This window comes from Pithys albifrons, chromosome 1 (genome assembly GCF_047495875.1).
Source record: "Pithys albifrons albifrons isolate INPA30051 chromosome 1, PitAlb_v1, whole genome shotgun sequence".
NCBI lineage: Eukaryota > Metazoa > Chordata > Aves > Passeriformes > Thamnophilidae > Pithys > Pithys albifrons.
This window is the reverse complement of record NC_092458.1, coordinates 9,724,022-9,737,237: the sequence shown is the minus strand read 5'-3', so window position 1 is coordinate 9,737,237 and position 13,216 is coordinate 9,724,022. Positions and strand designations below refer to the sequence as shown.

Sequence of the window (13,216 nt, the reverse complement as noted above, 5' to 3'; positions counted from 1 at the left end):
TCTGAGGAATGAGCTAAGAGTGTAGCGTGTTGGCAATTCAGCCATTTGGTCAGACTGTCCCCAGAGGAGCTAGAAGAGAAGTGATGGGTTAGTTAATTACTTTTATGGACCCCTGTGTATCTCAGGCATTTCACTCACTATGAATATGTGTTTGAGTTTAGAGTCACTTGGAGGAGGAGGAGAAATCTAAGTGTGTGCTTCTGGTGCCAGGCTGCTCCACCTGGTATTGCACTGGGGTCACATTCCCCTTCTTGTCCATGCAGAGTGCACGCTGGAGGCATGTGTCCTTTGCTCTGGAGGTAAACTCACAAACAGGTGATCCCAGTGCAGACCAGTAGGTAACTCTGCTACAAGGGCTCCACCCAGATGCTCACAGGTCAGACTGTTTTTTGGTCAGAGGATCCCAGGCCAGCTCACAGAACAGCCTGCAAGTATGTTTGCACAGACCTAGATCCCAGGTGACTTAGGAGGCACTCAGAGCACTCACTCAGGATCAATTCCTTAATGAGACAAAAGACAAGTTAAATTGTTTGATGCTGTCTTCAACAATTCAATCAATCTTACAGGATTTGACTGTAATTTTATTTTAAAGCAATCTCTTTTTCCTATATACAAATTTCAGTTGCACATCAAAAAGCCATTTCCTGTTCCCTGTGTTGTGTCAAGCATTCCATCTCTGTAGCATTTGTTTCTTTTATTCTATTCCATTTGTTCACAGTGCAGTATAGAACTGGAGAATTCAGCAAAGAGGAAACACTATTCAGTCTTCAAGACTATCACTTCCAATTCAGATTATTGCTCATAATATTTTATCTGGACTGGCTCACACCCAACCTGAGTGGCTCAGAAAATAATGCTGCCCTTGCACTTGATCTGGTTACTAAGCACTGTTAACTCAGGTCTCACAGTGGTGAGAGGAACTTCAGTGCAAAGGAGATATTTCCACAGCATTGTAAGTTAAAAGGAAACCCATCTTTTAGTGAACTGTGCTTTTCCAAAATTCACTGAAGAGTTAACAATAGTGTGGCTGTTATCCCCTTAGGGAGATTAACACACTACGCCAGGAACAAATAAATAAATCATCCATACCTGTCAGGCAGACGTGGGAAAAAGATTTTTTACTGTAACTATTGGATCAAGTGACCTTGTTTTGACCTGGGTTTGAGCAGAAGCCAGTGGCAGTGAAACAAATGTAAGAAGGCTGTACTTGAGATGGTTTTTGGGTTTTGCTTATTTTCTTTTTGTTGGGCAGCATTCTAAAACAACAGAGAAAAATCCACTCGAATAACTGATGTATTTATTTTCTTATATACACTTAAATATGGCACATCTGACAGTAGTTGTACAATAGACACAAAATGATAAAGCTGGACAGTAGATCAAATAACTCAGTGCTGAACCTATTAGAAGCCAAATCCTGTACACTGAATTTCTGAAAAAAGTTTTACCCAGAAGCTGCATTAGCTAAGGATTCAGAGGCTAAGATTATCAAGTCTCAATTTCTGAAAGACTGGCTGGAGACTGCCACTCTATTTCCAATATACCAGCTTCATCTTCCATAATGTAATGTGGAACTGGCACTTTGCAATCTTTCTTCCATGCAGCCAGCAATTCATCAGCTGTTGTTACCCCTTAGAGTACAATTGCGAATGTCCCAGAGGATTCACCTGCAGTTGGTTATTACTCTCATAAATAAATGCAGACTGGATTAATTCTTCTGCTATTAATGTGGAAGATGTTCATGTTTACTACTGTTCGAAAGTCAGTGACAGCTACATGGCAAAGCAGTGAGTTTTTGAAGAATAGGGGAAGCTCAGTCAGGGAGTTTCTCTGCTTTGGGACCCATGAGAACCTCTTTTCTCCTTTGGACAACGGCAATGCCTGGGACACACTGGCTTGGCAGTTGGACATGTTCTGGGTTGGGCTGGACATCTGTCTTCACAACTGTATGATAAAAGAAAGAAAGCAAAAAGAGAGAAGCATTTTAATATAATTGTTCACTGTCACATTCCTTAACTTTTTCATCATTGAACACTGCAATGCTCCCTAGACACTGTCTGGGATAGTCTTGACATCCTCAAACACAGGGAGGCAAGAATTCAGTGCTTGACAATTATTGTCTACAGCAACATGTCTTGCAGTTGTCCATTTGTCCACAGTCATGACCTGAGTGATGCTTTCATTTCTTGACGTGATGCTTTCATTTCTTGAGATCAGTCAAGTCGTGAGTGTCAGCACTGGATGGTGCTGCCATCAAACTCTGCAAAGTACCTTATCTCACTTGAGGCTTCAGCTTTATTCCTCCAGGAATATTGGGCATAGAAGTCTGTCATTAAAGTCCTGTGACCAGATTATAGTAATTTCTAGAAGCCAAATTCATGTAAACAAATTATTACAATACTCCCCTCCCACTTGTCTGAAGAATATAAAAACTCAAATATTTCATGCTCACTTTCAGCTCTGCTGATTGTTCTAGCTATTTTTGTACTTGTCAACTATTTCATGTTTGTTCTTATTTTCAAAGCTGAACAGGAAGATTCAAAGGTTACTTCTTCCACAGTCTTCTCTATGAATGAAGCTATGAAGTCTCTGAGAATGGACCCTGTGGGTGATCACTCAGTGAGCTGCAGCTCGTTCAAGGTAGCCAGGGAAACTGGATGCAGACTATTCTTGCATAAACTTTGAGACAGATACTGCATGCTCCTGGGTATCTACATGGAACCAAGACTTTCTGAGAAATTTAAAAAATAAACTAATGCATGAAGACAGGTATTTTAAGAGGGTATTTTCTATCTGAGTTTTGGCACAGAAACCTCAACATTAATCAATTAATTAATTAAGCAATCAATTAATCAATTAATAAAAATAAATACACACATACTAACTAACTAACTAACTAACTAACTAACTAACTAACTAACTAACTAACTAGGGAAATGCATGGCGTGTAGTAGCCCCAGAAAAATTTTACTGCCTGTCAGTGGAGTCAAAGCTGACTGAGTGGATTTGTATGTTCACAAATTTGCTTTAGGTCTAGAAAATCACTTGCTCTGAGGAGTAAGGAATGTGATGTGTGCTTTACATGCCACCTTAGGGAGCCTTTGTCCCTAAATATCCATGAGATTGCATTTGGCTGTCACAGAGAACACAGGACAGGTTCTGCCCACCTACAAATGCAAAATTAAGCATCTCACTGTAAAAACTAATTTCAGTTGTAGCACAGTTTTAATCATCACTTCCGTAAGATTAAGGAGAAAGAAGTAAAAATATTGATAGTTGAACAGCAGCCTTGTCCAGATTTCTTTAAAACACAATTAAATCAACCTTAAATTCCTTTTATGAGATCAGTATTATAATGTCTATTATTATTATCTCCCTAATTTAGCAAGGCATTTTATCCTGGGAGAACCTCCTTACCAATTCAGCACTTGCACTTCTAACATCTAGTCAAGCTAACTCAGATCTTACAGTGTAGAGACCGAATGACAAGGATTACTTACCTGCATGTTTCAGCATGAAATATCTTGTGTTTTAGAGCACAGCTCTCCTGGCTCTCCCTACACAAATAGCAGCTGCAGTTCTCTTTACTTTGAAAGAAATCTGTGGGACACTTATTTCTACATATGCATTCACAATTTTCTTCATCAAATTCCATATGTTGTCCACACATAGCCAGCTCAGCAAGAGAAGGGAGTCCTGCAATAATAGCACATACATCTTTTAGCAGTGAGCTTTACATGACTAAAGCCTGATTTTCAGGAGACTTGCTCTTTCTGTTCTCTAGTCACTAAAATTCACACATGTACTCTCATAGATTCTAGACTTCAGAATTTCTGTTGTAACATACAGTGAAGAACAAGACTTGGGGTGATTGGGCTGATTATTTCACTCTAATACTGTGATTTCTTGTGGGCTGAACCCAGCAAAAAAATTTTTGAGGATGTATATTACAAGAGCCTAGTGCTATGTCTTGGAATGCCCAAATTTTACTGGACAGCAAGTTTTAAAAACTAAAAAAGGATGCAGTCTATACCTATGACAAAAAGGCATATCCATGCAAACTGTCACACTCAACACATGTATGTCACTACACTTACACTATGGAAATTTTTAAGGAGTAAATCTATGTCGAGGAAGGTTCAAGCTGGCTTAGCACTTCAGCAAGGAGCATATGCACACTCCTTAGTAAAAGATAAAAGGAAATACTTTGTTTCAGAAACAAAACTTCAGCCAAGGGAACACACTAATACCTCATCTATCTTCCCTCAAAATAGACATCTGGAGTAAAATATGAAGCTAATTCTAGCAAAAAGGAAACACGTTTTGTGAAAGTTTTATTAAAATGCAAGCAGCACATCCCTGGTTAAAGGTCATGGTGTATAAGGTGTCACTGGAAAGGTAATTTCCTGTAGTTTTACAATTAGCTTTTCGATATAACATGTGGAATATAACCTGCATCCGTGACCTCTGCTGCCTGATCTCAGTGGCCTGAAAAGGCTTGCACATTACTTGAAAAAATCTTCATTATTATTTACTTAAGGCTGGAAAACCTATATCCAGACAGAATGAAATCCAAAGTCTATTGGAAGGGAGGACGGAATCTGCCCAGAATTCTTGGAAGACAAACCCCTTCCATGGGGTGATAAAACTTGGCCTTTGTGAAGTGGTATAGAGTGTTTTGATCTCACTTTGTTTCAACCTCTAAGACAGATTTTAAGTTATTTTGTCCCAACCATTTGCCAAACACAATGTACTGCAGAGAATGATAGTTTTTCTGATGAAGTATTGAGTCTGTGTCAATGAAAGCTATAATTCAACGAGCCACAAATTTTAATGCTACAAGCTGACTTTTTAAAAGGCTAATTTAAGAGGACTCTGACTATTCACAATCATTTGGACTTAATCAGAAATACAGAATACTAATCCTTTCTTGAGTTAAGTCTAACTTGAGTTTAGCTGCCTAACCTGGTGGTCAAAGGATCTGATCCAGAGTGAGAAAAGATCCAACAGAAACCACTGTGCAACTGATTTCTTTCTTATTAATGTTAGGATTTTGTAATCAGCAGACCAGTTTATGAGGTTATTTAGTTTTATTTTAGTTTGCTAGTCTAGGAATTGCTCTCCAGCTTGCCTTATTGTTGCCTCAGATTCTTTTGCTTGGTGCATGTAGGTTAAACCACAAAGGCAAGGTTTTCTTCTGTGTTTGCTCCAGTGCTATGATCATGTTATTTTGAGCAGTATAATTTCCTGAGAAAAACAGTTTCTAAAAATCTTACACTGGAGTTGGAGAAAATTTAACTTCTCTTAATATCTATTGCTCATAAGTATTTTTAAACTTACACAGTTACCACCCAGAATATTTCCTGCAAATTTATTTGACAGATTCAAATTTTACAGGACAAGCAGAGGACGAAGGGCAGCAGTTTCTCTTCTACAAATTTTACCCTCTTCTATTTCTTTCCATAGACCTGAAGGAGTATACAAACATACTCCTGAGTACATAGGGCATATCAGTTTGAAAGCTTCCTAAATTACTTAATATTATTATAAAAAGTGCTCAAATACTCTGAAAGTTTGTATAATTATTTTGCACTGAGTATAGCTAACAGGCATAGATGATTCTACCTCTCTTGTTCCTTATTAAGTCCATTCTCAAAAATTTCCTCCAAAAATATTCAATGCCTGCTCCATACAACATATTTCTGGGCATTTTTTTCCTACAGGTTTTCCCTAATGCCCATCATACAATTTAAGGCCTATGTATAATAAAATTTATTTAGGGTGCCTACTTCACAAACTCTTTTAATTAGTTTCCTATGTCCTATTCAGGTTCCTAATATAGAGAGAGTAAAACATCCAAGCCAAAAGCACAAGACAGTGGTAAGCACATGTGAGTGTTTATTTTCAGGGGAGTTTCCATACCATAATGCAAGTATATCTAGGGATGTGGAATAAAAACTGTAACTCCCTTGTTGGAAAAAAAAAAAAAAGAGAAAAATACGAAAATGTGACACAAAAAAAGCTTGGAGATACTATGCAAAAAATATCTGTCATTTCATCTTTACCTTCTCGTCTATTGGAGTGCTGTGTGTCTATAACACATTCACATTTGTCACTATCCCAGGTCCATCCATTATGGCAAAATTTGTTGGTAAAGGGGCATCTAGAAGGAAAACGAAATTGATATAGGAATTTAAAAAAAAAAAAATAAGGTGCAGTCTACCAGTGTGGTCTGCTGGTATGCTACATTTGCCACTTGTATTACATGAAGGCTTGACATCTGTGTGCATTACTGCTGCAAGCAGAAAAACTTGGGACTGGATGCTTCTGCTGATAGAGCCACACCCTCTGGCTCCTAGCAAGTACAATAGGCAAGTAAAACACATATTACAAATTACAGCCTTAAGAAACAGCTACAGTTTTGCAGCTCCACTTTTCCATAAAACAGTTTTAGCCCACCCAGGGTAGTCTTTATCCTGCAGTATTTGTGCCATGTAACAGTATTTTCAATTTTGCCATGCTGCCAGAAGGTGCAGCTCCAGTTTAAACTTGACTGTGCTTAGGAATGTACAGTGGACTATTTCAATGTCAGAGAGGGCCAGTTTGATTTTTAGGCTCTTTGCTCTGGGAGGGCAACTTACAAACTGAAGGAAGGCTAAGGTACTTCTGCATTTGTCTAGGTACAGAATTTAGAGTGGCCACCAGGCTGAGGGAGGACTGAAGTGGCTTTGCTGAAATGGGACCACTGCCCAGCCCAGATGTCCAACTGAAGGGCAGTTATGGGTCAAGGCCACATGCAGGGCTTGACAGAGACATCCAAGCTGACTTACACTGAGTCATTCAAGCTATTTGTGTTTCTAGAGTCTTTGTCAAATTATTGTGGCCTTTTCTCAGCAGGAGTACAAGAATCTTATGTCATATTTTAGCATTAGATGTGAGGTCACTTTCCTTGGGCCCATGAGCCCAACAGGTGCAAGCCAGGACTGAATAAAAAGTAAAACCCATGATTCATATTGATTCTGACCTGATGTGCCATAAGATATGGCAGAGGGCTTTAGCTTGAGCACAGAACTCAGCGTGCCCTGGCTAATAATGCATGAACAGAGGTGCTGTGTCAGATTGAAAAAATCTACACACACATACCCAAATAGTTCCAGTGGAGCATAATGCTGATGTGTGCACTTTGAGCCCCTGTTCAAGCACCTAAATGTCTTAATGACTCCAGATGCTGCTGAACTGTTCTGCAGTTTGTTTGGTGTCCATTCACTTATAAATCACCAGGTTTAGCTGAACTTTCTAATCCTGAGTGATAATCAACTTATTCGGAAAAACTGTTGGGATAACAGAAAGAGAGTGGACCACAATAATGTCCAAATCAGAACAAAATAACTTCAACATGTGTAGAAGTTTGCAAGTGAGGGAACTTACCCATCTTCTTCTGGGTACTGGACAGATCTTCGTATGATGGTATACTGGTGGTGCTGGGTATTTGATACACACTTACAGCCTGTGTGATTGGCAATTTTGATGGGCACAGGCTCAGGAACACTTGTCAAGGGAACTGAGATCTCAAAGAGCTAGATGGGTCAAATAACATGTATTTTTCAGTTTCCATTATACAGTTAATATTTGTAGTAAAAAATCTCTTATTCTTTGCAACCATTTTCCCCACCTTTGCTCTTTTCTAGAGGTAGTTACTATGAGTATAAATGAGCAGAAATGCACTGATAGTTTTGAAAAGTAGCCAATGCTCACTGAGGTAGGAACTTGCCAAAACGGTGGTCCTAGTGCTGTATTGCCAGCTATTAAACACTCAAGACCACTCAAAATTGTTTACAAACAAACTCAAAAGCCTCCTCTGGATGCTAGGGCTAAACGGGAAAGAGGAGGATGTTGGAAACTTTGTTCTGTGTTATATAATTTGTTGAATCTTGACCACTTATGAAGACTATCTAACTGTCCTTGGGTATAATGCATCTTTAGGGGTGTAACTGAACCCCCACAGCCCCTTCAGAGAGGGAAGAAACAGGAGTAAATAGAAGAAAGTTCATTCTGCTTTAGCTCGGTTTCTGCGAGGAATCATCCCAGAAACATCTCTGTGTTGACTACAGTGGGTGCTTTAGGAATAAAGCGGCCTGCCTTCCGTGCATCCAGATTGTTAAGGGTGATCTTTGAGTAGCCCCGTGAAGGCTCTGATTCCTTAGTCAGCTATTTGTAGGAGCAGTTGAAATGATCCACATCCACACCACCTCTGCCTCACAAACCAACTTCCTTCCCATGGAAACCAAAACATGGGGTACATCTTGGTGTGCCATCATGTCTTGGCTTAATGCTGCATCCATATCCAGGGACTGAGTATTCCTAAGCCAAACTGCTTAGACATTTAAACTTAGGTGTTTTAGTGTCTAACTTGAGGTGGCATTGATATACTTTAGTGGATATTTTATACCAAGGAAAGAAAAAAATGTTCTCACTAATATGGGAGTATGGGAATAATTCGATTAGATGAGTAAATCCAGACTGATGGTGGTATATCCAGAAGTGGAACTTAGCTGGGGGCTTTTGAGGGAATGCTTATTTTGAAGGATGCAAAAGGAATGTTACACTTTGCTAAACAGCAGTTTTTCAACGAACTTATGAACTGCTGCTCAAAAAACACATAAATAAATAAATACTTTTTAGCCTGACCTAGCTCTCTGAGCTGATCGGATGTCTTTTGTGTATGGCCAACAGCTCATAACAGCTTTCTTCTTCTGGTGTGGAATGAAAGCAATTAATGAGCATTGATGCAAGAAGGACAGGCCCTGATTTATTTTACTCCCGCTATATTCCAGTACACCAGACGCAGTGGAATTACATTCCAACAAACATGAAATAAATACAGAAGTAAATTGGACCTGTTTCCCGTGAGGGCTTCAATTTTCTTTTTAAAACAGCTGCCCTTGATCTTTGTTCTGATGTAACAAAAGCCTTTTTCATGAGTAGCATTTCATTTATTATGCCAAGTCAAGTAGGAATGCACAAGATGAAGTTTCCTGTGCTTTTTCTGTGGTTATAAATCATAGAAAGGCTTGGAGTGGAAGGGACCTTAAAGAACATCTAGTTCCAACCCTGCTGCCTCCATTAGTAGGGATGCCACCCACTAGATCAGATTGCTGATGAACAGAGATGGTTTCATACATACAGCGGCTTGAAATCACTAAACTTGGAGCTCTGCTCAGCCACCCAAAGGCAAAAGGTATCTCTGTACACAGCCTCTTATGGGAGTCTACAGAAAGTTCTCTGGCTAGTCTATGCTCAGTTTTTGGCATTGGTCATTAAAACTCAGCCCGTTGCACCTAATTAGTAGTTGACTATTGGTTTAAGCCTTTCTTTTCCTAAGTTACTTGTGATTTGGGACATTCAGATCCTGAGGCATTCTAATTAAAAGCATCTGGTCTCTCTTGATGAAAATGTCTCCTTTTTTGGCTCACAAAATTGCACATCCAAAATTATTAGCCAGCCGCCTTGGCAGAAATAGTAATGTTGAAATGCAGTGGCTCCACACAATGAAATTTCCTGGGGTCTCTCAAACCTTTGATACAGAGCATTCCCATGAGCCAATGATCTCAAGGGGTTCCTGGTCCAAGTAACAATATATTAAAAAGGATTAAACTTCTTAATGTCACATGAACCTGCAGTCACTTTCTCGAGGCCTGATTTTCCATCTCCACACATATATAATCCATTTTTAGTAATGCAACATGAATGTAAAATGCTATTGCACACACTGCATTCACTCTGCATGGATAAAAAATTAATTCTTCTGTTTGTTATGATAGTGCAGACAGATCTTTTATAACAGGATCTCAGAAACCAAACATCCTACTTCCCATCCCTTTTTGAAGAGCCAGGGTAAAAAGAAAACAGATGAACAGCCTCATTTACCGTTTTTGACACGTAAGTTGTACTTGTATTCATGCAGCTCAGACTCTCCTCGTTGCAGCAGCCTCCACATCTGAACACGTTCACACAGGGAGGCTTGAAAAATTTGTTGGTTGTTGTACCCAACTCTTTGGCAACTTCCACACAGGTTTCCCTTGGCACGCATTGAGTCTTTTGCCATTCTTCATCTATGACTGGAGAAAACACCACTTATATGAGTAATTATGGCAAAGTTGAACCTCTTGATTAGTGAGCAGAAGTACTATTTAAATTAAACTGAAGTGCTGACAGGCCATTTGCACTTACTTTGATCGATCTGAGGATTGCAGAGAGTCTGAGTTCAAAATGATCCCAGTAACTTAGACCAGCTACACTGGCAGAGAGGTTGTTGCATTTATCTACCTTTAGATTTCAATGCAGATGACCAAAACCTTAGTTGATTCTGGTGGGTTAAGTACAGCTGCATCGATTTGCTCTAGCTCAGAGTTCCCTAACTTCACATTGTCTGAAAATGCTGCCCCACACTCTGTTCCCTTTGCTTAAATCCAGTCTTCCTTATTGTCATTTTATCCTCACTCTGCATGTACCCCACAGCAGACTCTCAGTAGAGCCTGGGCCTGAGTGCAAAAGCACATTAATTATTAACAGTTCTGGTCAGAGGGTGTTAATACTCCTGCTGGATGTCAGCCAGTGAGCCCTGTTTCCAAAATACCTAAGGAAATCCAAGACAAACAATCTCACACCTCAGTACCATCAGGGGGGTTCAAGTCTGAATAACAGGAATATGAATTCAAGCATGATCTGTCTATTCAAAACACAGGGGCATCTTTCAAATACTGAATTGTTGTAGACTAGTAGACTAGACTTGACTGATCTCTCAAATTCCAACTGTGAGAAGAAATAATGCATTAACTGACTGAACCAGACAGAGAAAACAGTGGCATTTATGTAATACAATCCCGAGTCTTGTTAAGAAGTAGCCCTGCTTTTTTTGGCATTTTTTTACCTGATTCAAATTATGGAATTACTCAAGAATCATCAATGATCATGCTTTAAGTTCTTCCTAAAATTATGAAAAACATATTTCGTCTGCCTCTTCCATCAGACTTATGAAAGATCAAAGGCAAGTTCAACACTATTTAAAACAATATTCCCTCTTCCAGTGTAGTCCAACTCCCTGCTATTGTGAAAGCAAGGCCTAAGTTAACAGGGAAGTTCTGGGGGAAAAAAATCTGGAATACTTTTAACCTACTTATTATACCATGCCTTCAGATGAGCATTTATTTTTAATCTTTCCTACCTGACTTTTTTTTAAACTTTTTCTTCAACTGGCTGTGTATATTTAAATCATTTTTTTTATTCCTTCAGTCCTTCCCCAGATTTGATTCACTCTCCTTTCTAGTCACAAAAAGAGTACAGAAAATAAGAGCTTGGAGTCCAAAATCTGATTTTACAACATAAATAAAGAGAAGAATCATTGAAATTAGTAGAGTTTTTTAGTCATTTTAGTCTATCAAAATAGCAATCTAATCCCAGCCTTAAAATAGAAAGTAAAGTATTTGCCAGAGTCATTAAGGTATGTGCATGTATCACTTCAGATATCACTTCAACGAGTGTAAGCAATTATGACCTTTCCAGTGGCACATATCCTCACTTTATTAACCATTTCTTTATCAGAAGGGCTGTTGCAGGAAGGAGTGATCAAAAGAAGTGAGTGTCGCATCTTGTTCAGAAGCACTGTGGTCATCCTGGTGTTTCCTGTGAGCAAGCACAGGACATTTGCTGAGAAATTTGGCTCTGATACAGAGATCAGCTTGAAAGTGCTTCAGTCCTTAGTGAGCTGAGCTGCTCAGGAGAGGCTGTGGTTAGATGAAGTTACACAAACTTTCAGTGATTTCATTGTTAAATCTCTAGAAAGGAGGATCAAAGTCCTGAATTTGCCCTTCTGGAGTTTAGGCTTCTGTGGAAGATGGTCTAGTGAAACATTAATGAGTCTTGACCCAGCCTTCTCATCAAAACTCTTTAAAAAAAAACAAAAAACAGATGCCCTTGACAAAAAGATCACTGTTTAACAACTGGAAAGGGTGTGGAAAAGAAATACATGTTTATAAGCTTGGGGTTTTAAAAGGAACTTTAGTACCTTCAACATGTTAAGATGTAGAACAAAAGTAGTTTCTGCCGTGAAATAATTCCACTTTGGATGGAAGAATGGAGAAGATGACCATGACCCAATAGGCTTTTTTTACCTTGAATTTCAGTGACTTGATTTGAAATGAGAAAACTGACATCTCTGTGTCTAGAGTTAGACTTTCAAAGTGAAAGTAGGAACCAAACTAATAGCTATTCCAAGCAGAAAATTATATCTATATGACTATATTAATAGAACCACAGAATGGTTTGGGTTGGAAGGGACCTTAAAGATCATCTCATTCCAACCCTCCTGCCATGGGCAGGAACACCTTACTTCCACCAGACCAGGCTGCTCAGAGCTCAATCCAGCCTGGCCTTGAGCACATCCAGGGATGGGACATCCACCACTTTTCTGGGCAACCTGTTCCAGTGCCTCACCACCCTCACAGTAAAGAATTTCTTCCTAAAATCTAGTCTAAACCTACCTTCTTTCAGCTTAAAGCCATTCCCCCTTGTCCTGTCACTATATGCCCTTGGAAAAAAACCCTCTCCAGCTGTCTTATAGCCTCATGTTGGTACTGGAAGTTTGCAACTAGGTCTCCACTTAGCCTTCTCTTCTCCAGGCTGAATAGCCCCAACTCTCTTAGCCTGTCTTCATATGAGAGGTGCTCCAGCCTTGTGATCATCTCAAATTAGTCACAGCACACTAAATGACATTCTGACTTTATTATCTCAACATTATTTACATTATAAATAAATACATACATATTTACACTATAAATATTGTTATATTATCATTGAAAAATGCCGATTTCAATATGCTCTGCCTCAGTAACATTTGATAACATCCTCTGTTGTCATGCTATTTTGACAAAAGGAATATTTTAATTTTGCTGAAGTGCTGCCACTCACTAAAATAAGTGAGAATTACAAAGAATTCTCTAATGTAATAATGAATTACAGCATTTGACACTGGGTACTACTTCTAAGAACTATGGACTTTTAACATTGCTGCTTAGAATTATAAAGGTATGTATACAAAATATTTATCATTAATTAAAGCCATCTTAATTTTCTTCAGGTATGTATCTGATTTAGCTTTTTTTCTGTACAAAATTTCTATGAGAAGTTTAAAAACCTGCTTGTGATACAAAACCCTCTT

General features: G+C 38.9%; 1 protein-coding gene across 1 annotated transcript in view; it reads right to left on the bottom strand.

The window, feature by feature from the left end:
* Window positions 1-1,280: 1,280 nt before the first annotated feature.
* VEGFD (vascular endothelial growth factor D) overlaps window positions 1,281-13,216 on the bottom strand; it is a 30,591-nt gene continuing 18,655 nt past the window's right edge. The window contains exons 3-7 of the mRNA XM_071569565.1: window positions 9,928-10,118; window positions 7,429-7,577; window positions 6,066-6,163; window positions 3,501-3,696; window positions 1,281-1,944 (exon numbers count right to left, since the gene is read on the bottom strand). Of these exons, the coding sequence (XP_071425666.1) occupies window positions 1,818-1,944; window positions 3,501-3,696; window positions 6,066-6,163; window positions 7,429-7,577; window positions 9,928-10,118 (761 nt within the window). The 3' untranslated portion in view covers window positions 1,281-1,817. The remainder of the gene's footprint in view (window positions 1,945-3,500; window positions 3,697-6,065; window positions 6,164-7,428; window positions 7,578-9,927; window positions 10,119-13,216) is intronic.